We start from the raw sequence: 26,735 nt of genomic DNA on the forward strand, positions 1-26,735 counted from the left end.
CTACTTTCCGCCCCACAGCTCCCCTCCCCTTCAGGCTCTCGGTGACATTCTGAACAATGACGGGGCTGGCCAGCCTCCTCCCAGCATCAAGCAGAATTGCAGCCCATTTGTCTCCGTGGGTGGTAATGGGGCAGAGAGGAGGAAGAGGAGGAAGACTGCCTTCTGTTAGAGTCATAGGAGGGGGCGGCCGAGGGGGGTGGGGTGCAGAGGCGGGGCAGAGGCCTGGGAAGTGAGGGGTCTTGGCCTCTGGGCTCAGCCAGCTGAACTGGGTCACTCCGGGCCTTGCTCTTCCTGCTCAGGCTCCCCACCCTCACTCCAAGACGGAAGAGACGCGAATAGTTATTGAACATGCCAGGGACGCTGCGCTGAGCACGCTCAGTATTTTATCTCACTTAATTCGCTGAGATAGGTGTTGTTCTCATTTACCGACAGGCAGTTGGGCCGGCGAGTAGTTAGGCGTCTTGCAGGGGCCGCTGCTAGCGGGTTCTGGAGCTGGAAGGGTGGCGGGTCCGACTCCAAAACTCAGCCTCTTCCCTCGGGGCTCCAGCCAGGATTTTCTGGGGTCTTTTAAGAGCTCAAGAGAAGTCTTTCCAGCCGTTTCATTTGATCTTAAATAGCATCTGTTTACTCTGATTATACGTTAAACATGCTGGTTGTTGGAAATGTGGAAAATACAGAATATAAAGAAGAAAATAAAAATTGAATCCCATAATATAGAATTAACTGCTGTTAATATTTTAGTGTGTAGCCTCCTAGTGTTTTGTTTTTCTATGCATTGGGTTTTACATTCCTTCCCCACTGAAATTTAAAAAAAAAAAAAAAAGATTTTGCAGCCTGCATTTCTGCTAAGGGTGCTATGCCCCTTTAGAGAGCCTCCTGCCCGACCAGTCCCTCCCAGAGTGGGTGGGAGGGCCCTGCGGCTGGTGTTCTTCACCCTGAGCAGCCGGAGGGGGCAGGCGGATGGAAGGGCTGCCCTGCCAGGAAGGCTGACAGGGAGAGCTCTGCACCGGCACAGCCAGAGCCTGTCCGCCTCTGCTCGCCTCCCCCCACCGGCTGAGATGGGCCCGAAGCACGATCAATGGACCAGCCAGTGTTTACTCAGCGATTATGGAGCAATTAAATTCTCAATCGATACAGTTTAGTCTTCAAACAGCTGGGCTGGGACGCCTATGTCACGTGCCTGCTCCATTAGTCACATCCGAGGCTGCTGGGAAGCCAGCCTTCTCCTGCTCAGGGCGGCTGCGAGTGCCCGTCCCAAACAGCTGCATCCTCTCTTCCCTAGAGAAGCACAGGAAAGCCCTGGGCTTCCCTCCCAGGCTCGCCTCACCCAGCCTGCCTGGCTCCGGGCTCGGGATCCCTGCAGGGCGGCAGTGGTGGGAGCATCTTTCCTGCCGGCGGCCAGGGTGAGGTTCGGGCTTCAGAGACTCCTGGGGTCTGCTGGGGGTCAGAGCAGCCCTGCACAGGACAGCAGGGGGGGGCCTGCTCCTCTGGTGTGGGCTTTGCGAGCAGGTGTGCAGGGGTCTGAGGGTCTCTGTGTACACAGCAGACTCCAGCTGGGCTGGGCTCCGTGCCTGAGGGCGCCCACCCGGAAGATGGCAGGAGAATTGGTCCTGGAGCTAAAAGAATCTGTGCCCTGACCTGTGTGACCTGTCACTTACCTCTCCGTGCTTTTTGCCCCGACTGTGTCTTCCTTGCCAGACTCAGGAGGCACAAAAACCACAATAGATGTCAAAGTACTGGGACACTTTATGGGGTGGGTGGGTGAGTGGGTGTTAAAACATTCCAGACCTTGCAAATGTTAACTACTAACCAGTTAGTAGGTTATGCTGGCTATGAGTGGGGCATGCAATACATTCCCGAGACTCTTGAGATTTAATACTATTGGCTTTGTCTTCCATTTAGGAGACAGAGCTATTATAATAAATCTTTGCATTACAAAAAAAAAAAACAACATAAAAACATTCCAGAGAGTAATGGGAAAGTCTTGCCAAGACTCTCTGCTTTCTGCTCAAGGGGCTGTCCTCAGCTGAGATGTGAAATCCATGTTTGGAGCCACCTATTTGCCCAGGCCCATGCCCTTGTGTGCGTTCCCCTCCCAGCCCTGAGCCATCCTCTCCGGCCGGCCCCTGCCTGTGCCCTGGGTTGTCAGCACAGGGTCCTTAGCAAACCCGGCCTCCAAGAGCTGCTAGCTGACACAGACCACTTTCTGTCCGCAGCACGTCTGGACACGATTAGAGGAGAATCCCCCTAACTCCGCATTTCTGTTTTGTGTCTCCTGCCCGTGAAGGGGGCAAAGAGAGCACCAGCCGTCAGGCGCTGAGTGCTTGCTCCGTGCTGTGCCAGGGCCATCTTACTTAATCCTCAGGAGAAGCTCATGGAATACTATTATTCCCATTTTACAGGTAAGGAAACCAAGGATCAGAAACAGTGAGTGCCTTGTCCCAGGGCCGGGGGGGCTCAGGGTCAGGTGAGCACAGCGGGAGGGTGTCGTCCAGCCTGTGCAGTGACTGGAGGCAGAGGAGCCAGCTGCTCCCCACCTCCCTGACCACAGGGAGCAGTTGCTTAGGGTTAGCTCCCCACAGACACCCCCGGTCCCTGGGGACCGAGGCAGCCGGGCCTTTGCTTCCTGCCCCCACCCCAGGCTGCCCGCACACTCCGGCAGCCACAGCCAAATGCATCTGAGCAACCAAACTAAAGAGAAAAACAGGCCGGGCGCGGTGGCTCACGCCTGTGATCCTAGCACTCTGGGAGGCCGAGGTGGATGGATCGTGCGAGGTCAGGAGTTCAAGACCAGCCTGAGCAAGAGCGAGATCCCATCTCTATTAAAAATAGAAAGAAATGATCTGGCCAACTAAAAATGTATATAGAAAAAATTAGCCGGGCGTGGTGGCGCATGCCTGTAGTCCCAGCTACTCGGGAGGCTGAGGCAGGAGGATCCCTTGAGCCCAGGAGTTTGAGGTTGCTGTGAGCTAGGCTGATGGCACGACACTCTAGCCAGGGCAACAAAGTGAGACTCTGTCTCAAAAAAAAAAAAAAAAAGAAAAGAAAAGTGACCAAGAGAATATTTTTAGGGAAGGAAGGAAAACAACGACTCTCAGCTTTATTCATTAAGGAAACAAACATAACGAAAGATAATGCTTCCAGAACAACAAAATTAGAGATGCCACCAGGAACACCTGGTTTTCTCTGTCCCGCCAGCATTCATTGACGCAGTTTGCCGAGTTTTCTGAAACATACGTTCTTGTTCCATTTACTGAGAAATTCCTGGCGAATCTTTGGGAAATTCTTTTCTCATTCGCAGGAAGAACAACCGCCCTCTGTGGGCCCGGAGGTTTTTCTAACCCCGCTGTTTCCCATGCTTTTGTTTTGTTTTCTCTTCTGAAAGGTCATCTTCACTCGGTCATTTATCTTTTAAGCAATAACATGACCACAAAAATAATTTATAATTTCAAGATGTGTATCTGATGTATGGCAAAAAGGTTTTAAATTGGTTTCATCAAACCAAAAGAGAGGAAATAATCTATAGCGAGAGTGATGTCATCAGGCCCGGCATTCTTAAAGACTTTACTGCCTTTAAGAGGTCTTGGGGCCGGGCGCGGTGGCTCACGCCTGTAATCCTAGCACTCTGGGAGGCCGAGGCGGGTGGATCGCTCGAGGTCAGGAGTTCGAGACCAGCCTGAGCAAGAGCGAGACCCCGTCTCTACTAAAAATAGAAAGAAATTATATGGACAACTAAAATATATATATACAAAAAAAAAAATTAGCCGGGCATGGTGGCGCATGCCTGTAGTCCCAGCTACTCGGGAGGCTGAGGCAGTAGGATCGCTTAAGCCCAGGAGTTTGAGGTTGCTGTGAGCTAGACTGACGCCACGGCACTCACTCTAGCCCGGGCAACAGAGCGAGACTCTGTCTCAAAAAAAAAAAAAAAAAAAAAAAAAGAGGTCTTGGAGTGGCTCAGGAAAGGAGGTTTTTAGAGATTTCTTTTGTGATGAAAAAAAACAAAACTAGAAGGACTGCCGTCTGTGCGTGCAGGGGGGCCTGCTGCCGTCTGCAGGCGGAAGAGGAGCGGAGAGGGGAGGCGCTGCGGGCTCAGAGCACAGGCTGTGGCGGCAGCTCTCGGCCCAGGTCTCCAGCTGGGGGAACTCGGGCCCCCGACAGGCTGGTGCCGCTCACCACCGCACTTAGAGAGGCATCTCAACCGTGGCACGGGCGTACACTGACCCCAAGGCCCCTCTGGCACTGGTTCTACGAAAAGGCACTGTGCCTTGGCCCGGGAGGAGACATCCACGTGCAGAGACCAGGAGCCTCCACAGAGCAAACAAAGGGCAGGTGGTGTGATGCCAACAGCGGAGCCCGGAGGCTGCAGGGTGCAGTCATTGGGATGGGTGTGCAGTGACCAGGACGGGTGTGCAGTGACCAGGACGGGGTGCAGTGACTGGGACAGGTGTGCAGTCACCAGGACGGGTGTGCAGCGCCGGGATGGGTGTGCAGCGCTGGGACGAGTGTGCAGTCACAGGGATGGGTGTGCAGCGCCGGGATGGGTGTGCAGCGCCGGGATGGGTGTGCAGTGACCGGGACAGGTGTGCAGTGACCGGGACGGGTGTGCAGTCTCCAGGACAGGTGTGCAGCGCTGGGACGAGTGTGCAGTCACCGGGACGGGGTGCAGTGACCGGGACAGGTGTGCAGTCACCGGGACGGGGTGCAGTGACCGGGACGGGTGTGCAGTCACCGGGACGGGTGTGCAGTCACCGGGACGGGTGTGCAGCGCCGGGACGGGTGTGCAGTCACCGGGACGGGTGTGCAGTCACCGGGACGGGTGTGCAGCGCTGGGACGAGTGTGCAGTCACCGGGACGGGGTGCAGTGACCGGGACAGGTGTGCAGTCACCAGGATGGGTGTGCAGTCACCGGGACGGGTGTGCAGCGCCGGGACGGGTGTGCAGTCACCGGGACGGGTGTGCAGTCACCGGGACGGGTGTGCAGTCACCGGGATGGGTGTGCAGTCACAGGGACGGGGTGCAGTCACCGGGACGGGTGTACAGTCACCGGGACGGGTGTGTGTCACCAGGATGGGCGTGCCGTCACCGGGACGGGTGTGTGTCACCAGGATGGGTGTGCCGTCACCGGGACGGGTGTGCCGCGACGTGGAGGGAGGGAAGCCTTGGGCAGGGCAGCACACTAGGATCTCCTGTCTGATCACTTGTGGTCACAACATGATTTTCATGACACAAGGATAGCCCTGCAGCCCTCTCACAAGGACCCTCCCAGCATCCCTGCCCGCCCCCCGTCCCCCATGCCATGATGGCAGCTCCCAGTATCTGTCCTGGACTTAGGTGTAGTTTCTTTCACTCCAAGGATAGGAATGATGGAAATGAAGGCGACTTCACACCTGCCATCTGCACAGCCTCTTCCAGGGGACAGAGGTCCCTCCGTGCTTTCCGCTCATGGTCCTCAGCACAGGGACCCTCAGCTGCTGGCCTGGGGAGCAGGCAGAAAGGCGAGAACCACTGTGTCATTTCACAGCTGCGGAAATGCTCAGAGAAGGTGAACGATGCGTTTAAGGTCATGAAGGCAGAGCGGGCAGAGGACAAGACCAGAGCCCATACAAAGAGTGGGCAGCAACTGAGCGGTGACATTAGACCTGCTTCTCCCTGGTTCCTGTTTGAATGTGTCCCCGCAGTCACTCCCCAGGTGCCATCACCCACACAGACTGGTGGGATCTTGGTGTGGTCACCACGTTCTGTGTCTACACTGAAGCTTTAATGGCTTGGAGAAACAGTGAGGCTGCCCTGAGTTCCCCTGATTTCTCAGGAAGCAGCAGAACTGACTCACCAGAAACAAATTCATAAGAGACTGATATATTAGTATGAATTTACTGATTCACAATGAGAAATTATCCTTGTGAACAAGACACTCATGTTTCCCAATCACTAAAGAGCTTAAAAATAGGAGAGTCTTCTTCCATCTCCAGGGCAGAGGAGTGAGCCTTGGCTGATGTCGGGATCCTTCTATGTTGAAAGGGGAGAGAGAGGTGAGGAGGTGGTAAAAGAATGCCCTGGGCTAGGAGATGAATTCAAGAAGACTTCAAGGAGGCACTAGCATGTGGAACAGTTGGAAGCATAAGCTAGGGTAATTCAAATCCAGGTTCAAGTCCTGGCTGGGCCACTCACAAACTCCGTGACCTTGGTTGAGTCACTCAAGTTTTCCAATCCTCAGTTTACTCATCCTTGAAATGGGAATAAAAACAACACTTGCCTCTTAGGGTGTTCGGGAGGATTAAATGCCGTGACGACTGGACAGGTGTCTGCTGTCCAGTGAGGACTCAGTAAGCGCTCGCTGTGTGACAGCTGGGCTGTTGACAGCAGAGAGGGAGAACACAGGCAGGACCCAGGGCTAGAAACTCAGGTCTGCCGGGGCGATGTTTAGAAGGACAGGCTGCCTGCTCAGGGGGTGGCCCCGGGGCAGAGCCCCTGGTATGGCCGGCAGGAGGGACTCACCGCCTTCCATGCTGCTCAGGGTCATGGGCCCCCCAGAGAGAGGGTCCCTCCCTTGGGACGGAGGCGCTAGCGGGAGGAGGAGGCAGTCTTCCAGATGTTTCTGTTCAAGCCCAGCCTGTGACACACAGAGTGGTGGCTGGAAAGAGCCCGATGTTCAGAGGAGAGAGAGGAAAAGAGAGACTCCGAGAGCTGAGAGCCAATGTGGGGAAGACACCAAAGACGTTAAGGCCCAGACGAATGTCAGTCACGCAGGGCCACCGGCGCAGCGAGCAGTTCCCACACATCCAGGCAGGAGAGGGAAAGATTCAGCTGCGCTTCACGGCCGTCACAGGGAAGGCTGGGATGGCATTCAGAGCAGAGGCATTTCATCAGGACAATCTTCTTGCCAGAGACACTTTGCCTGCCTACTCTCCTGGAAGAAGGCTGTGGAACCCCAGCAGGGAAAGGTTTGTGGCCTGGCGCTGCCCCCTGGCCTGCCCCGTGGGGTGCTTCCCAGGCTGGTGTCTCTGAGGCTTCTTCACAAAGCCAGTGAGCAGGCCGGGCGCGGTGGCTCACGCCTGTAATCCTAGCACTCTGGGAGGCCGAGGCGGGTGGATCGCTCAAGGTCAGGAGTTCGAGACCAGCCTGAGCGAGACCCCGTCTCTACTAAAAAATAGAAAGACATTATATGGACAACTAAAAATCTATATAAAAAAAAAAAAATTAGCCGGGCATAGTGGCGCATGCCTGTAGTCCCAGCTACTTGGGAGGCTGAGGCAGTAGGATCGCTTAAGCCGAGGAGTCTGAGGTTGCTGTGAGCTAAGCTGACGCCACGGCACTCACTCTAGCCTGGGCAACAAAGTGAGACTCTGTCTCAACAAAAAAAAAAAAAAAAAAAAAAAAAAAAAAACAAAGCCAGTGAGCAGATGTTCCTTTGCCATCTGTGCTGTAGCAGCCTAGCATCGTCCCTTCCTCCTAAACACGTTCAGAGATAACTCATGAAACCCACGAGGCGTGTGGGAAATAGCATGGCCAATCTGATAAGTGCAGCAAGAAAGATTGAAGCTAGAATAGTTCTCGGGGGTCCTGTGATGGCCGAGTGGAGGTGACCTCCTGGATTCGTGCTCCCGGAGAGGAAGGCATGGATCTCGGCCTGCCACAACGCTAGAGGATCACTCCCCCACAAGAACAGTGGTGTGAATCCACGGAGAATCAACGTGGGACACAGAGAGCAAGAAAAGTCTGAGGTGAACGGGAAATAGGATCGCGAAATTCTGGAGAGTGCGGGACGGCTGCACCCGCCTCACCTTCGAGGGGGGCGGGGACAGCCTCCTAGGAAAGCGGTTTGTTCTCCCCACTGACCTCCACACCCACTTATTTAGAGACCTGCCTGAAGCCAGTGCAGAATCACCGTGGGAGACGTGGGGCTCTGTGGACAGGAGGCATCAACGGGAAACAGCTTAGACTCGGGGGGATCTCCGCCGAGACTGCGCTTAGCGGGGAGGGACGGAGCTGCACTAAGGCGAAAAATAGCAAAGGGTCGCCGAACCACAGATTTTTTTTGTATTTTTTTGCTTTTTTCAGGGGTTCCCTAGCTGGGGAGCCCCGGTGGGCATCTATGCTCGCCAGGCCCCCAGCTCTGGTGCTTGCTGGACCCTGAACATTCACCCCCAGGGCCAGCGATCTGCGGGCGTGCGGTCACCATCTTGGGGTCCACAGCGTAGCTGCTGCGGAGCCATAGGGTGCCGGGCGGCTCCTTGGGTGGCTCCCTCCCCTAGTCGGTGAACCCAGCCAAGAGCTTAGGCTTTGCATAAACTCTGTGGTCAGGAGACATCAACGGGGTACAGCTTGGACTCTGGGGGATCTCCGCCGAGATGGCGATTAGTGGGCGGAGGGGCAGAGCTGCGCTAAGACAAAAAGCAACGAAGGGTCCCCGAATTACAGAATTTTTTTTTAATTTTTATTTTATTTTATTTTATTTATCTTTTTTATTTCATTTTTTTCTTTTCTTTTTCTTCTTTTTTTTTCTTTTTTTCTTTTCTTTTCTTTTTTTTTTTTGGTGGCCCTCTAGCTAGGGAGCTACTGTGGGCTTCTGAGCTCGCCAGGCCCCCGGCTCTAGTGCCTGCCGGACCCTGAACAGTCACCCCCAGCACCAGCGATCTGCGGGCACGCGGTCACCATCTTGGGGTCCACAGCCTAGCTGCTGTGGAGCCATAGGGTGCCGGACGGCTCCCTGGGCAGCTCGCTCCCCTGGTACGTGGACCCTCTATAGGGGCCCCGCCCTTGTGTGAACACTGAGTACTTCTCCAGACACGAGAGTGTGGAGCCTGGTCCCTGGGGACAGTGGGCCAGGGCAGACCTTTGCCCGTGGGAGCTGCAGCAGCTGGGGCGCTGAGCGAGCGAGGGCACCTCCTACTCCCCGTAGCCAGTGTCTTTACTGCAGAAAGAGACAGAAACCACCCCTATAGAGGAAGAACCAAAGGAAACAAACAAACAAACAAAAACAGAGAGAATTTCTGCCTGCAACTAGTGTGGATCCTGCCTGCTAACTGAAAGTCAACAACACAGTGACTTAACTCACCAAAATGGTCTTAGGTCATTCCAATCCTCTAGGGCTGGACCCACCAGAAGCAACCCCCCAACTGAGGCAGAAAAAACTCTAAAGAATACACAACAGTCTCCCCCTCTTGACAAAGGAAGCAACATTCCTAGAATTGCTTCACAGCCTAAGAACAAAGTACAAAGTGTGCTGTTAACCAGACTAAAACTGTAAGAAAAGATCTAATGATAGATCCAGATGGGAAGGGCTCAGCAAAAAAACACGGGGAGCACAAAGAATCAAACAGAAATCTCACCCCCAAAGAGAAATACCAGCTCTCAACCAATTGACACAAACCAGACTCAAAATACCAACATGTTACAGGAAGAATTTCAATTATGGATTATAAACAAGCTGAATAATATACAAGAAAAAAATGGATAACCAACACAAAGAAATCACAAAAAAAAAAAAAATACAGGATTTGGAAGAAAAATTCACTAAACAAATTGAAATATTGAAGAAAAACCAAACTGAACTCCTAGAAATGAAGAATTTATTCAGAGAGCTACAAAACACAGTGGAAAGTCTCAAGAGCAGGGTAGATCAAACAGAGGAAAGAATCTCAGAGATTGAAGATAACTCTTTCCAATTAAATAAGTCAGTCACAGAGATAGAACAAAGAAATAAGAGAAATGATCAGAGTCTACAAGAAATGTGAGATTATGTGAAGAAGCCTAACGTGAGAGTTATTGGCATTCTTGAGGGTGAAGAAGATAATAAGCAAGGGTTGGATAAGCTATTTGAAGACATAATTGAGGAAAATTTTCCAGGCCTTGCTAAAACTCTATATATACAGGTTCAAGAAGCTGAAAGAACCTCTGGGAGATTCATAGCAAATAGGAAAACACCACGCCACATAGTCATCAGACTGACCAAAATATCCACTAAAGAGTCCCTTCTTCGAGATGTAAGGAGAAAGAAAGAAGGAACATACAAAGGAAAGCCCATCAGAATTACACCAGATTTCTCAACTGAAACCTTACAAGCAAGAAGAGGTTGGGGCCCCATTCTCACTCTTCTGAAACAGAATAATGCCCAGCCTAGAATCTTGTACCCAGCTAAGCTAAGTTTTCTATACGAAGGAGAAATTAAGACATTCTCAGATAAACAAGGACTGAGGGAATTCACCAAGACAAGACCAGCCCTCCAAGAAGTACTAAAAAGAGAGTTGCACATGGACCAGCACAAGAAAGACCCATTAATGTAAAACTACTCAAGGGCTAAAGATCAAATTCCAGATACCACAATGGCTCAAGAGAGAAAACATAGCAATGAAGTTCTACTCAACAAGCTGAATAGAAATCTGCCCCACTTATCAGTTCTCTCAATAAATGTGAATGGCTTGAATTCCCCACTCAAGAGACATAGACTGGCCCAATGGATAAAAAAACACAAACCAAGTATCTGCTGTCTTCAGGAAACTCACCTAACCTGCAAAGATGCATTTAGACTGAAAATAAAAGGATGGAAATCGATATTTCAAGCAAACGGTAGCCAAAAGAAAGCTGGTGTGGCAGTCTTAATTTCCAATAACTTAGTTTTTAAACCAACAAAAGTAATAAAAGACAAAGATGGTTACTGTATACTGGTGAAAGGCACAATTCAACAAGAAGACATAACTATACTTAATATATATGCACCCAACTTAGGTGCACCCAGATTCATAAAGCAAACCCTACTTGATCTGAACCAAATGATAGATAACAATACTTTAATAGCTGGAGACTTTAACACCCCACTGACAGTACAGGACACATCCTCCAAACAGAAAATAAACAAAGAAATAATGCACTTAAATAGAATGCTAGAACAAATGGGCCTGACTGACATCTACAGTACATTCTAGCCAAAGTCCACAGAATACACATTCTTCTCATCAGCTCACGGGACATTCTCTAAGATTGACCATATCCTAGGCCATAAAGCATGTCTTAAAAACTTTTTAAAAATAGAAATTATACCATGCATCTTCTCAGACCACAGTGGAATAAAAGTAATAATGAACCCTAACAGAAACTCTCATTCCTACTCAAAGTCATGGAAGCTAAACAACCTTCTCCTGAACAATTACTTTATAAAGGAAGAAATCAAGATGGAAATAAAAAGTTTCTTTGAATTAAATGACAATGGAGACACAACTTATCAAAATCTATGGGACACAGCTAAAGCAGTCCTGAGAGGAAAATTCATATCCATAAATGCCTATATCAAAAAGACAGAAAACTTACAAATAGACAACCTAATGAATAGACTCAAAGAGCTGGAGAAAGAAGAACAGACCGACCCCAAACCCAGCAGAAGGCGAGAAATTACTAAGATCAAATCAGAATTAAATGAAAAGGACAACAAAAAAACCATAAGGGAAATTAATAAAACAAAAAGTTGGTTCTTTGAAAAGATAAACAAAATAGACACACCTCTGGCTAGACTAACCAAGAGCAGAAAAGAAAAATCTCTAATAACCTCCATTAGGAACATGAAAGGAGAAATCACAACCGATGCCACAGAGATACATGATATCATCTATGAACTCTACAAGAATCTTTATGCACACAAACTGGAAGATGTGAAGGAAATGGACAAATTTTTAGAAACACATAGCCTTCCCAGGCTCAACCAGGAAGAAATAGAGTACCTGAACAGACCAATATCAAGAACTGAAATCGAAACAGCAAGAAAAAACCTTCCCAAAAAGAAAAGCCCTGATCCAGATGGGTTCACACCCGAATTTTACCACACATATAAAGAAGAACTGGTGCCCATCCTACATAAACTATTCTCCAATATTGAGAAGGATGGAATTCTCCCCAACACGTTCTACCAAGCCAATATAACATTGATACCAAAACCTGGAAAGGATGCAACAAAAATAGAGAACTACAGACCAATTTCCCTCATGAATATAGATGCAAAAATTCTCAATAAAATCCTAGCAAATCGAATCCAAGTGCTTATCAAAAAAATAATCCATCATGACCAAGTGGGCTTCATCCCAGAGATGCAGGGGTGGTTCAACATACATAAATCTATAAATGTAATTCACTACATAAATAGAAGCAAAAATAAAAACCATATGATCCTCTCAATAGATGCAGAAAAAGCATTTGACAAAATTCAACACCCTTTTATGATAAGAACACTTAACAAAATAGGCATAGATGGAACCTACCTAAAAATGATACAAGCCATATATGACAAACCCACAGCCAACATCATACTGAATGGGGAAAAATTGAAAGCATTCTCACTTAGAACTGGAACCAGACAAGGCTGCCCACTGTCCCCATTACTTTTCAACATAGTATTGGAAGTCCTTGCGAGAGCTATCAGGCAAGAGAGCAGAATCAAGGGAGTGCAAACAGGGAAAGAAGAGATCGAACTCTCACTCTTTGCTGATGATATGATGTTATATCTGGAAAACCCCAAGGATTCAACCAAGAGACTCCTGGAATTGATTAACGAATACAGCAAAGTCTCAGGTTACAAAATCAATACACACAAATCAGAGGCATTCATATATGCCAATAACAGTCAAATGGAGAACCAAATTAAAGACTCAATACCCTTCAAAACAGCAACAAAGAAAATAAAATATCTAGGAATATATTTAACTAAAGAGGTAAAGGACCTCTATAGGGAAAACTATGAAACATTGGGGAACGGACACGCCTGGAGCTCTGACTTGGGGGGATAGGCAGTACATGGGTAACGTATGTAACCTGAACTTTTGTACCCCCCATAATAAGCTGAAATAAAAAAAAAAAAAAAGAAAGATTGAAGCTAGACATCAGGTAGGACTTCCAGTAGGCAAGCTTAAGGACATGAACTGTAGGGAATCTTGCTCCATAGTAACTAGACGAATGTCCAGAGCAATGGTACCCTGCTCTGCCATTTCCATCCCTGAGGTCACAGGATTCAGCAAGTGTGCACCTGGCCCCCACAGGCACCTGCAGGCCATCAGACACCTTCCCCGGCATGTGGTGATGTTGGCCTGCGAGCAGGTGTCCTTCCCTGGAAATAGCTCAGGACCAAAGAAGCATCTGCTGTGCTGGGTGAGGTCAGGCTGCCCTGGGCTGGGACAGGAGGAGGACGGCACGAAGGGACTTTATAGCCAGAGAACACAAAGCCCAGGGTGTGTCTCAGCCAGCCTGGGGCTGGGCCGTGTGCACATGTGGCTTTGGGAGTCACCGTAACAGGGCTCCCCAGGGAGCAAACAGCTCATGAGCCAGAAGCTGAGGAAGCGCGAGGGGCCCTGATTCAGAGAGGAAACCCACACTTGCCAAGCAGCAGATAGGTTCCAGAGGCTTTATGTACATTATTTCACTAACTCTCCCAGCAAAATCATTTAGTACGTATCCCTACTTTACCCGTGAGCAAACAGGCTCAGAGAGGTTAAGGAACTAGCCCAATGCCACACAGTTAGAGAGTGATGGGATTTTAACCACGGTCGATCTGTCTGGTTCTGAATCTCGTACTTGTTACATTCTGCTGCCTCCCAGCCCTGATTGCTTTCTGGGCAGCTTCCCTTGGCATCGTCTGTAACACAGAGCTTCAGAAATTATACCAGACGGAGGAACTCTAGCACAAGACACCAAGAACATAAGAAAGTTGATAGTTCAAGTTAAAGGACTGTTCTTGATTCTGAAATTACATCCTTCCTACTTTTCGTATTCTTTTATAACCTTACAGGGGAAATGAATGGTGCTTTTGCTTTTTATTTTCTTATTTGACAAAATGAAATGTGGGAACTCGTGAAAAAGAAAAAGAGAGTTGCTCCTTCTATAAGGCCTGGTAGCATTTCACGTGTTTACTCCCTTCCTTCTCACCAGGACACCGTCAGAGAGGACAGCGAGGCCCAAGGGGGCTGAGTGACTTGCCCAAGGCAGGCAAATGGCGGAGCCAGCGTTCACACGCAGGCAGGCTCGCGCCCAGCTGCCCCTAACCTCATGTGCCTGCTCCTCTCAGGGACCCTAAAGGCACTCGCCCTCCAGCTCCCCGCTGCTTCTCCTATTGAGCCGACCTCTCCCGCAGCGTCACCTGGCATTTCTGGGAGCCCTTGTCATGTGGCTCCTGACGGTTGCCAGGGTCCATCTGGCCACAAAGACCCAGGGGAAGGAAGGTGCTGAACGAACAGCTCCCTTTCTTTTCTAAAGCCTTCCTTGCCGTAGCACTGCGTCCCAGACTGTGAGGCACAGCCCGGCTGCCGGGGGACCCCTCCAGCGTGCCAGTCCGGCCAGCAGGGAGGTGCAGAGTCACCCTCTTGGAGGCACTTCCCTGACCCCTTTGGATCTGCAAGACCCTGACCCTTCCTGAGCCTCCCACCAGGCACACTGTAAACATGTGGTGCTCAGAAGAGGCGGCCACCACTGGTTACGTAAAAACAAGGAAGGGATTTGCCCAAAAGGAAAAGCTAAGGAGTGATGAACACACATTCAGGACAGGGGCTTTTTCCAGGAGGGACTAGGAATATGTGGGATAGTAAAGGTTTTTAATGTGCTATTTTTCTAGCTGGGTGCATGGGAATATTTTTCTTCATACTCACATATACGTTATATATATTTGCATATGAAAATAGTTCATAATAAAAGCAAAAAATAGGTAAGAACCAGAGTTCCCCAGGCTGCAAATCTAACTGCTGCCTGCAGCGCTGAGATGGGTGGGCCGCGAGGGCAGGAGGGGCGGAGGCTGTGCCGCTGCAGCCTCACCGCCAGGCTGGGGGCCGAGACTGCCGGCGGGCGCCCGCCTCCCCCAGGGCGGTAACGTAAGCACACCTGGGAGGGGAGAAAGCCCAAGGTGCGTTCAGGTGCACAGAGAGCTCTGTCTGCCAGGCCAGGCAGATACATGCGTGTGCTTGCCGTGTTGGGGCGGGGTGGGCAGGATGTCCTCACAGCTTGATTTCGCCACCACGTCCACGCCTATTCGTGGGGGCGTAAGATGCGATGAGATGGCGTCAGTCAGCGGAGCCCAGCCAGAGGCGCTGCAGGGAGGCCTGGGGCAGCTGGGTGGGCTGAGCAGGGGAGGCGGCACGTGCGCCCTTCGCCACGGTCTGCAGGGGCGGCCCCTGTGGCCCCCCTGGAGAGAGTACCCGGTATTCCCGGCCTGGGTGTGGGCAGGGCTCGGAGGAGTGGCTGTGATTCCTTTGACAGGAAACCCCTAGAGACAAACCAAACCCACCAGCACCTTTTGGAACAGCTGTGAGACCACAGCCTGGAGTCTCCAGGGAGGCGACAAGGAGAGGAAATAACTTATTCTCACAGGGCCCTCGGAGTGGGGCGGGAGAAGCCGCTGTCGCAGCCGTGCAGTCAGGGCAGCCTCTGGAAGTGGGTGAGCCACGGCCGCCCTCCCCCGGGGCCTCTATTCTGAGACCTGGCCTCCAGCGCCATGGTGGCGGTCAGCAGCGGATTTGGATTAAATGGCTTAAGGGCAGCCGGGAGGCTTCTGCTCTGTGGCTGGGGCTTGGGGCCGGAGCCGGAGCCCAGCTGGGGGCTGCCAGGGAGCTGAGCAGGGGACAGTGGCAGGGCCGTGCACAGACACTGGGCCTTGCCTTCTTTCCCCTGTCAAAGCACCTGTCCCAACTGCCATCCCGCAAGGAGGAAGCAGAGGTTCAGAGACGAAGTGACTTGCCCAAGGTTACAGCGAGGGCTGCAGGCCCAGGTGGGATTTGGCCCTGACCCTCTGCCCCCTGGGCAGGACTTTCTGGCCTGCTCTTTGAATCTTCATGGAGTGACCTTGGTTCCTGCCTTGTCACTGACGCTGGCCTTCTGTTCACCTCACCTCCCCCCCCCCCACCCCGGTACTATCTGGGACCTGAAGCCACTCGGCTTCCCACGCTTGGCGCCTGCATCCTGGCTGTCCAAAATCGCTGCACTGAGTCAGAGAAGGGAGAAAAGAAGTGTTTTAGGAAAGGCTGAAAGGTCTTGAGGGGATGCGTGGCCTATTGTTAGCTTTTGTCTGGAAAGCGCTTCACAGCTTTGCCTCGGAAGGGCTTTAGGGATGGCCGCAGGGTCCGGGCTGAGCCACAGCAATTGGCCGGGCCCCCTGGGGGCATCTGTCTGTCAGCTGAGGAGCGCCTCAGCCAGGTCCCACTGAGGACCCTCGGGCCACTCAGCCTCCGCCTCACCCTCCCACACCCACACGCCCCCACCGTGGCCACCAGGAGCTCCCACGGGGAGCCTGCAGCTGCCGCCTCACTCCTGGCCTCCGGCTTTGTGCCCAGGGCTCCGGCAGCCGCTGCAGGACAGGGGCGGCCTGCTCTGCGCCCTCTGCCCGCCTGCCCTGCCCCTGCCCTCTCACAGCGCTTCAGTCGCTCCTGTCCCCTCAGCTCCTGGCAGGGGCAGCATGGCTGCCAGGGCCTGCCTGGGAGCCCAGAGAGGACACCTGCTGGGGGCTGCCTGAGCACAAGTGCTGGTGGCTGTCCCAGGTGCCCTCTCACCCGGTCCTTCGGCAGAAGGCTGTGTTTGCCGCCGTTCAGGGAGTACTGACCCATCACTTTCCTGGAAAGGAGCTGTTTGCACCCTCATTTTGCAGAGGACAAAACCGAGGCGTAGAAGAGTTAGGTGGGACTCAGCTCTCCCCGCTAGCGAGTTGCAGAGCAGAGGGCCTTGCTCCACGCAGCTCCTTCCCTGGGAACCAGGCTCCGTCAGTGTCAAGGATAAAGATGACCAGGCTCCGAAAAGCTCTGTGGTGTTGGGGGCCCAAATGGAGCTGCCTCCAGCCCTTGGCACCGTTCCCAGCATATGAAAAATATCCCATGATTTTCTCTCTGTAACAGTGTCCTTAGCCTGGGGTCTATGGAGTCTGTGACGTAAAGGTAAAATTTGGCTTGTGTGAATCCTTAGCAAAGGTATCTGGAACTGGGAAAAGTTCCAGGAGACGGGATTGATACTGGCCATCAAGAAACGGGGAGGAAAAAGAGAGGCTGAGTAGCCGTGGGGCATTGGGTTCTCCAGGCAGCAGACCTGGGTTCAGTGAGTCAGCTTTTTACCAGGGAAAGCCCTTGGGATCAATACCTGTGGAAGGAAGGGGAGGGACACAGCCTGGGGCCAAGTCAAACTGCAAAAAGTCAACCTCAGCCTCTGCCAATCCCACTGAGCTCTGGACCAAGAATGGCCTATCAGCTTGCCCATGTTGTGTCAGGATGCGGAGTCTGTACACCCCCCGCTCCCCGCAATCACTCACTGGACGTGGACAGCCCTGGGAATTATGTGACTTGGGGCCAGGTGGCCCTCTGGAGCTGAGCCAAGCCCTAACAATGGGGCTGCCAGTTGAAGGCAGTCTCCAACAGCACTGCCAGCAGGTGGGCAAGAAGTCTTTCCTTGAAGGAGGGTCTGGGTGGCACATCGCCAAGCCCATCCCAGTGTCTCTGCCCTTGGGAAAGTAGTGGAGATTAAATGATATCTACCTGCCCACCTATCCATCTACCCACCCACCCATCCACACACCCATCCACTCATCCACCCACCCATCCACCCAGCCACCCACCCATCCACTCATCCACCCACCCATCCAACCATTCTCCCACCCATCCACATACCCAACCACTCACCCATCCAACCATTCTCCCACCCACCCATCCACACATCCACCCACCTATCCATACATCCACCTATCCACCCACCTATCCATCCACTCAACCTACACTCATCCACCCATCCACCCACCCATCCACCCACCCATCCACATACCCATCCACCCACCCATCCAACCATTCTCCCACCCACCCAGCCACCCATCCACCCACCTATCCATACATCCACCCATCCACCCACCTATCCATCCACTCAACCTACACTCACCCCCCCAATCCAACCATTTTCCCACCCATCCACCCACCTATCTACCCATCCACCCACCCATCCACCCACATATCCACCCGTCCACCCACCGACACATCCATCCACCCACCCATCCACCCATCCACCCACCTATCCATACATCCACCCATCCACCCACCTATCCATCCACTCAACCTACACTCACCCACCCACCCATCCAACCATTCTCCCACCCATCCACCCACCTACCTACCCATCCACACACCCATCTACCTACCCACACATCCATCCACCCATCCATCCGCCCATCCACACATCCATTCTTCCATCTACCCACCTATCCATCCACTCAACCTACACTCACCCACCCATCCATCCAACTCCCCACCCACCCACCCATCCATTCATCCATCAGTCCATCCATTTATCCCTCTACTCACACACCCATCCATCCAACAACTATCCATCCACCCATCCATTCATCCACTCCTCCACCAATCCATCCATTTATCCACCCACCCATGCACCCAAACCATCTATCCACCCATCCATTCATCCATCCATCCACCCAGCCACCTGCTATCCATCTGCCTATCCATCCGTCCACCCACCAACCCATCCATCCATTTATTTAACCTTTATTAAACACACCTTTTGAGCCAACCCACTATGATAAGCACCTGTGATAAAAACAAAACATGTGCACAGCACAGTCTGTGGAAGACAGAGGCCATCAGTGAATAATTAGAGCACAAAGTGGTTCGTGCTGAGATAGAGGCAAGTGCCAAGAATTGTTAGAGCACATAGGAGGGTGGGACTGACTCCTCCTGGGGACAGTCAGTGACCCTTGGAAGAGCTGACGAGGCAGAGAAAGGAGTGTGTGAAAGGGCAGGGCACAGGGAGGGGAGGGGATTTCAGGAGAAGGAGACTATGGAGAGGAACGGTGGCCCAAGTGGCCTGGGCAGGTCTGGGGAAAGTTTCAGTATGGACAGGTCACTCCGGGGATGGGGGTGAGGCTTGACAGGAAGATGGGGGTAAGATTGTTAATGGACTCTATCGCCCAAGTACTGGGGAGTCAGTGACGGGTTTGGGTAGAGGACTGTCATTAACCCATCTGCATTTTTGGAAGTCAGCTCTGAGGGTGCAGACAGTAGACAGCCTGGAACCCTGGGGAATCTCTGTGTGCCAGGACCAGGCGTGCACAGCAAGTGTCTAGCATCCTTCCTGCCTGAGTGCCCCTCCTCTGGTGAGAGGTTCAGTTCCAACACAGGTCTGCTCCTGGACATGTGTGATATTCCTCTGAGCAACTGCTGTTCCCCTGATTCCTCAAAGATACTCACTTGCCATCCTCAAGTCCTGTGTCCCATGCAGGACTTCTGCTGAGGCCCTTGGCCTCTGTGTGTGTATTAGCCTAATGTCATGTGGACACAGTCAAAGCTTTCTAAGAACCCCCTCGTCTTGGTGCCACCCACATTCTACTTTTTGGCTTCTCAAATGGGGGCCCAACCTCATGAATGTCCTGGGACCAGCATCACTCATTTGCCAGCAGGGGCCCCAAGTGTCTTCAGGCCAGTGGACTGTCACTTAAGGAACGTGTTTCTGCAGCTGGACGTGGAGCCCACGAGGGCTCAGATCCCTAGAATCCCCCTCCGGGAGCTTGGGGAGGGGCTTCTAAGAAGCTGTTCAGGCCCAGAGTGAGTCCCAGCCACATAATTCTTGTCCAAGGGCCAGGCTGCCTGAGATCTGACCCCCTAAGGGTGGCAGGTGCATGTGACGTGAGGCCACCCAGCAAACTCTGGGAGCTGAAGACGTGGCCTGTGTCGTGGAAGGAGTAATGTTCTGGGAGCCAGAACTGTGGCCTCCAGTTATGTGAGGGACCGTGGGTTGCAGTGGATGGTCTTCAGGGTGAAAGAGGTGGTCCTTCCAGCTATGACAGCCGAGGAAGAAGATTCTATCCTCTTTCCTCAGACCATCTTTCCAGGTGAGCGCAGAGAGGGAAACAGAGGCTGAGAACATACCACTCACGCTCAGCCACCACAGAGGGGTTCAGAGCACTCAGGCCACCACTGCTCCCTGGCACAGTGCCCCAGCCCAAGGCCAGACGATGGGCACTGGACGAATGGCCACCTGGGAATGCCCCACATCATGGTGGGCACAGCTGGGTGGCCTGCCTGCAGGCAGCGACTACACACAGGTTCCTCAGAAGCCTTGTGTTGGTGACACCCAACACCAAGGCCCCTTCACTCTTTGCTGCTCCAGTAGCTGGGACAGGGCTTGGAGGAAACCTCCAGGAAGCAGGTCCATCGGGAGGGCTGGGGACAGCCAGGAGCAGTGACGGAAACACTGTGTTTCCGTTCTGTGAAGGTTGACAAGACTAAATACTGAGAACCCCCCACCCACCTCAGAATCCCCCGTGTATCTTTCTGAAGAGTCCTTTGGGCCTCCACGCTGTGGGGCTCCAGCTCAGAGAACAGCCACCACCACTGCACATATTCAGGGCCACTGTGTGCCAGGCGCTGTACCAGGTGTGAGCATGCTTCGCCCTTTCCCTGACAGCTGCCTTGCAAGGTTATTACTAGAAGGTCCATTCTGCAGGTGAGGAAAGAGCCAGAGAAGAAAGGCAAGTATGGGGGTCCCCTTTCCAACACTTCTTCACCATATACCTGGGAACCCAGTCTCTCAGGCCCCTGAGCACATAGGGTGACAAAGGAGGAGTTGGTTCCACCAGCCAGAGAGCCTGGAACCGAGGGGCTGGTGGGCTTTGGTGGACTGGTCTCGGCACTGGGGTCCAAGCTCCTAGAATGTTCAAGCAGGAAGAGTCCTTAAATATGAGCAAGCTCCCTTCGTGTGACAGGTGAGGGAACAGACCCAGGAGGAGAACACGGATTGCCCAAAGCCACAGAGCTGGTTAGAAGCATTGTGTGTGCATGAGAGAGAGAGTATGTATGCATGAGTGTGTGTGCATGGGCGTGAGAGAGTGTATGTACATGTGTGTGAATGAGTGTGAGAGTGTGTGCATGAGTGTGTGTGCATGAGTGTGGGAGTGCGTACATGAGTGTGAGAGAGTGTATATGCATGTGTGTGTATGGGTGTGAGAGAGTGTGTGTGCATGAGTGTGGGAGTGCGTACATGAGTGTGAGAGAGTGTATATGCATGTGTGTGTATGGGTGTGAGAGAGTGTGTGTGCATGAGTGTGGGAGTGCGTACATGAGTGTGAGAGAGTGTATATGCATGTGTGTGTATGGGTGTGAGAGAGTGTGTGCATGTGTGTGTGCACGAGTGTGAGAGAGTGTGTGTGCACGTGTGTGTGCATGAGTGTGTGTGCATGGGTGTGTGCAGGAGTGTATGTGTGTGCGAGTGTGAGAGTATGTATGCATGAGTGCAATAGAGTATGTGTGCATGAGTGTGTGTGCATGGGCGTGAGAGAGTGTATGTACATGTGTGTGAATGAGTGTGAGAGTGTGTGCATGAGTGTGTGTGCATGAGTGTGGGAGTGCGTACATGAGTGTGAGAGAGTGTATATGCATGTGTGTGTATGAGTGTGAGAGAGTGTGTGTGCATGTGTGTGTGCGTGAGTGTGAGTGTGTGTGCACGTGTGTGTGCATGAGTGTGAGAATGTGGGCCTGAGTGTGTGTGCATGAGTGTGTGTGCGTGTCTGTGTGTGCATGTGTATGTGCTTGCTGGACTTGGCAGTGGGAGGCCTGACTCCCAGGCCCTGTGCCTGAGTCCAGGTGAGAAGGCTTCGAAGCTTCTATCTACATCCAGAGGGTGGCCCACAAACAGGCCCACACAAAAGGCTATTTTTAAAATTTGTTTTTTGTTAACACAAGTAGTTTATTTGGGACAAGGTGACTCCAGGGAGGGCCTGTGGGGAGTGGGGAAAGGAGACACAGGAGAGAAGAAGCCAAAGCAGGGTTCGTTCATGACCAAGCCACTGCTTTGGGCAACGGGGGCTCCATCCCACGGGGGACTTTTGGGAGCCGGTGTAGAATCTGCCTCAGAGTTGTTCCACCTGAGGGACAGGGGAGCTGGGGAACGTACCCAGCAGCCCCCATTGTCACTGGCTGAGCACTGTGACAAGGGCATCAACTCCCCAGTACCCCTTGCCATGCACACTCCAGCAATCAAAGAGAGAAAACGACCACCCCTGAGTAGCCACCAGGTCCCTAAAGAGCCTCGAAAACCCTTTGGGGTAGAGAGGCCCTGGGCATCAGTGCCAAGGACAGTCCGGGGAGAGATGGCTGAGATGGAACACTGCCCTCAGGCCCAGGACACAGATGTGCTAGTGGTGGGGAAGAGTGTTTCCATGTGCTCTGAAGGAAGGGAGGGCATGTACTATAGCAAGAGGGGTTGAGGTTAGATCTTAGAAAGAACTTTCTGGCTACACCAGTGAAAAAAACATGTCAAAGACATGTAGAGCTGCTTCCAGCCATGCAGCTTGATTGGCAGCCACACGAGAAGTGCCGGAGCAGAGAACTGTGCAGCCGCAATGAGGAGTCCCTGCAGCCGGGGCCGGCCAGTGAGCTCTCCTTACCTGTGGGGCTCAGGGAGTGCCGGGGGCACAGATGGGAGGGCAGGTGCAGAGCGGGTGAGGGGGGCTCTGCGCGGCCCCACCATGGTTGTTCCAGTGGCAGGAGAAGCCGCGCTGTGAGCCTGAGGGGGGTGGAAGCAGCAGGAGGGGCCCTTCCTCTGGTGCGGTTCGGGGCATCTCCGTGCGGCCAAGTCCCGGAGGGACTAAGCACTCAGGCTGCCCGGCCCTCCTGCACCAGGCACACCCCAGCTCCCTGGGCCGCTGCTCCTCGTCTGTAAAAGGGGGGGTTGGAGGCTGCACTAGATGAGCTTGAGGTCCCTTCCAGGCCTGACCTCCTGCCACTGTCCGCTGTAGAGGCCATCCCTGCGGCCCTGGGCTCTCCTCAATGCGCCCATCCACAAGCACTGACCGAGCACTCCGCGCCTGCCCAGAACCACGTGGGGAGACAGAAACAGAATAACACACAGGCCCTGTCCTCTAGGAAGGGCCTGACTGAGAGATTACTCGCTGGGCACACACTGCGCTACACACCCGTCCCCCTCACCGTGACCCTGACGGCAGGCGTCACACTCTGCGCTACACACCGGTCCCCCTCACCGTGACCCTGACGGCAGGCGTCACACTCTGCGCTAAACACCTGTCCCCCTCACCGTGACCCACACGGCAGGCGTCACACTCTGCGCTAAACACCCGTCCCCCTCACTGTGACCCACACAGCAGACGTCACACTCTGCGCTAAACACCCATCCCCCTCACCGTGACCCACACGGCAGGCGTCACACAGCACCCCCATCACACAGAGCAGGGAACCAGGGCTGAGCAGAAAAGCAACCTGCCCGAAGCTGCAGTGGCAGGGCTTGGACCTGCGCCCGTGCTTTCACCAGGCCACCGCTCCCCCTCTGTGAAACAGACAGGGACTCTCCAAGGACAGCTCCTGTGTTCTCGGAGACGAGCCGTGAAAGCAGCCATCACTCAGGAAAGCTTCATGGAGGAGGTGGCTGGGCCCTGGGCCTCCGGGGCAGGCAGAACGTGGAGGCTGGTGGGGAGGGTGCAGCCCCAGGGAACTCACCCCCTGGGTGGGCTGGACAGTGGCTGCTCCAGCCCAGGAGGTGTCCCCTCGGTGTAGGCAGGAGGGCCGCAGCCTGGCTCCCATGGAGGAGCAGAAGCTTCTGGCACCCAACAGCGCAGGAACCCTCCTCTTCACTGACCCAGCCCCCGAACTGGAGTCCACCCACCCCCGAGGGGCTTATGCCGGGGCCAGGTCTGTAGCACCCCTGCCTCTCCCCAGACCCATCTGGGCCGCGAGAAGATGGAGCTGGTTCAGGGAGAGGCGGCTTCCTGAGCCGGCGGCCAGGGAGCAAGGCCACTGATGAGTATCTCGGTTAACGCGTGGCTAGCAGGGACCATGAGCCAGGCACAGTCTTAAGAGTTTTTGCTTAAGCCTTCCAACATCCCTGTGAGGTAGGTGCTATTAGTATGCCCATTTTACAGATGGAGAAACAGGTGTAATGAGGCTAAGTGACCTGCTAGGGGTCACATCACACAGCTGATGAGAGGCAGAGCCCAGGGTTGGATGCAGACAGTCTGCTCTTCCCACTCTGCTCTGCTGCTTCCAAGCAGAGGGTCCTGAGCTCCCGCCGTAGCTGCCCCTCCCTCTGTCGCGAACACCTCCCCAGGCTCAGGGTCTCAGCCTTGCCCCTCCTCCTCGCCTGGGGCTCTGCCCTGCCAGGGCAGCCCTCCCTAGACACCCCCGCCAGTCCCTGTCACTAGAAAGGCCCATCACCCACTGGAAAGGCTGGCCCAGAGGGCCCCGGTTTCTCTGCCCCACCCCCACGCCCACATGCACGCATCCCCCTCCCCCAACCGAGCACCGTTGCCTTTTGTTCACAGTGATGGCTCCTGCGCCCAGGCCGGTGGGGGCATGGAGGACTCCATGGTGGCAGCAGCGGTGGTGGCAGCCGGCAGACCCAGTATCCATGCCCCGAAGGCTCAAGACCTGGAGCTGCAGGAGGAGGAGGAGCAGCCGGGGGCGGGGGGTGCCTCCCCGAGGGCTGGCCCCCCCAGTGTGGCCTCCCCTGGCCGGCAGCAGCCTGCCCTGGCGACAGCGCTCTGCTCCCACACCCCTGCTGCCTCCGATTACGAACTCTCCCTTGACCTAAAGAATAAACAGGTACCCAGGGCCTCCAAGGGGGGTGGCGAGGGTGGTGAAGAGGCCCTGCCTTTGGGAGCTGACCAGGGCGCCAGGTACCTCCCCATCTGGGCCCACCCTGCTGCAGGCACACCTCTTTTGCCACAGTTCTCTCGAATTGAGGACCTAATCTGCCCTACCCTGTCATCCAGTTCCTTGGGAACCAGCCACAGGCCACTGCCTGACTCCCACCCATGGCCTTCACACTACAGGCCACGCGCCCTTGCAGCGCCAGGCCCTCAGGCCGCGTGTGCAGGGGCCCTGCTCCTCCCGCAGTGCACAGGAAGCCTAAGCTGTCCCCCAGGCCACTGGGCAGGTGGCCCATTGTTCCCTGGGGAAGTCCCACCTCCACTTGCTGCTCAGAAGACAGAGCCCAGCCACGTGCCCACCCAGGGGAAGCCCGAGCCCTAGGCACGCACACCCTGAGATGAGGGGCAGGGACAGTGGTCTCCTGGAGGTAACCTGAGGAGTCCTGAGATCGGTCGGATGGGGAGTGTGAGGCTCCCCTGTTAGGGAAGAAACCTTTGGGGGGCTCTAGGCCTCCGTCTTCCCTTCTGTGAAGCACAGGGAGACAGGGCACAGCCATGGGCCCCGCTGCGCCCCCAGAGAGGCAGCCTCAGTCTGTCTAGGTGGGCAGTCAAGACACCCAAAGGAAGGCCTGTGAGTGTGTGTGTCTGTGTGCGCGCATGTGCTTAGAGAAAGACTTGACGACATGACAGTGTTCAGAGGGAGCTTGGAACTTGGAGACGTAGACATGAGATCCAGGCCTTGTTCTTCTTCTGATTGGCCCTGTGGCTTTGGGGCTACCAGTGAAGCACTCTGGGCATTGGTTTTCTCATCAGCAAAAATGAGAGTTAGACCTTGAGTCACCTCCAAGGTTCCTCCTGGCTCCAAAGCGTGCAGGTTCTGAACAACCACTCTTCAGCCAGCAGACGAGGAGCGTCTTAGGGAAGGAAGCTGGTCAGAGGGCACTAAGACTGAGTCAAGCCGAACTAACCCTATTTTTCTCTTTGGGCACTGACGCCAGGCGGGTACCCTGGGTCGGGGCCAGCTGTCGGCAGTGCCTCTGGCTCTCAGCAAAGTATTCGACCAATCTCCAAAGATAACTATGTAGACAAGACAGGAGTATGTGGATTGGATGACAATAGAGTCAGGTGGGTTGTTCTCAAACAGAATGGTCAAAAAATAAACTTTGATAAGTGCCAATTCCTGGGGAGGTGAGTGGGGTGCTGTCCTTGGTCCTGTCCAGGTCGAGCAGTTGGACCAGGCACAGAATAAAGGCATAAAAGTTACATTTACCAAACTTTCTGTTGACATAAAGCTGAAAGAGAACAGCTAATACCTCAGTGATGGAATCCAAGATTTTTTTTAAATCTCATCAGGACAGAAACACGGTTTGAATGAAAAAAAAAGTCAAATGAAATAGAGAGAAATCCAAAGTTCTGCTCTTAGCTTTCAAAAGCCCAAAGAACTTGTATAAGAGGAGGGGGCTTCAGTTGACTGTTGGCTCAGGACGAATGAGCACAGCCCGCGGCAGCCGGCACAGGGTCGCACAGCCCTGGGCAGGCAGCAGCCGCCAGCAGCCCCACGCCGGTGACCAGTCAGGGACTGTCTGGATCCTGGGCTTGGTTCTGGGGGCTTCTTTTAAGAGAAAAAATGAGAATTCTGAGGTTCCTGAAGAACAGGATGGGCTGGGGTCAGATGAAGAAATTGTAGACAGGAAAATAACTTTTAAATCTGGAAGGGCTGGCATGTGAAAAAGGGATTAGATGTATTTTCTATCATTCCAGACAAAAATAGTGGCACCAGTGTACGACAGCTATAGGAGGGGAAGATTTTAGCTTAATTACGGTTAGACCTGTTACCAATGCAGGCATCCTGCATGTGAAACAGTGGCTGCCCAGGAGGGCTGGATGGCGTCCGTCCGGGCACTGTCGTGGGATCCGGGGGCAGTTGGCTCAGGCGACGAGTCCTCTCAATGCCACAGGACTCTCTGCTCCTCGAGGACAGAGAACATCCCCTATTCATCTCCCTGTCCTTCCCCCAGCATCTAGCAGAGTGTCGTTGGCATAGTAAGAGTTCATTGAGTGAATATTTGTTAATAATTATGATGTGCCAAGCAACAAGGGAGTGGGGCACCAAGAGGAAAAAACCCTGCCCCTTACC

The 26,735-nt window shown here is 53.4% G+C and overlaps 1 protein-coding gene across 1 annotated transcript in view; it reads left to right on the forward strand.

The window, feature by feature from the left end:
* IQSEC3 (IQ motif and Sec7 domain ArfGEF 3) overlaps positions 1-26,735 on the forward strand; it is a 115,841-nt gene that overhangs the window by 33,223 nt on the left and 55,883 nt on the right. Inside the window, exon 3 of the mRNA XM_069491021.1 lies at positions 24,272-24,551. Within this exon, the coding sequence (XP_069347122.1) occupies positions 24,272-24,551 (280 nt within the window). The remainder of the gene's footprint in view (positions 1-24,271; positions 24,552-26,735) is intronic.

This window comes from Eulemur rufifrons, chromosome 16, assembly GCF_041146395.1.
Source record: "Eulemur rufifrons isolate Redbay chromosome 16, OSU_ERuf_1, whole genome shotgun sequence".
Lineage (NCBI taxonomy): Eukaryota > Metazoa > Chordata > Mammalia > Primates > Lemuridae > Eulemur > Eulemur rufifrons.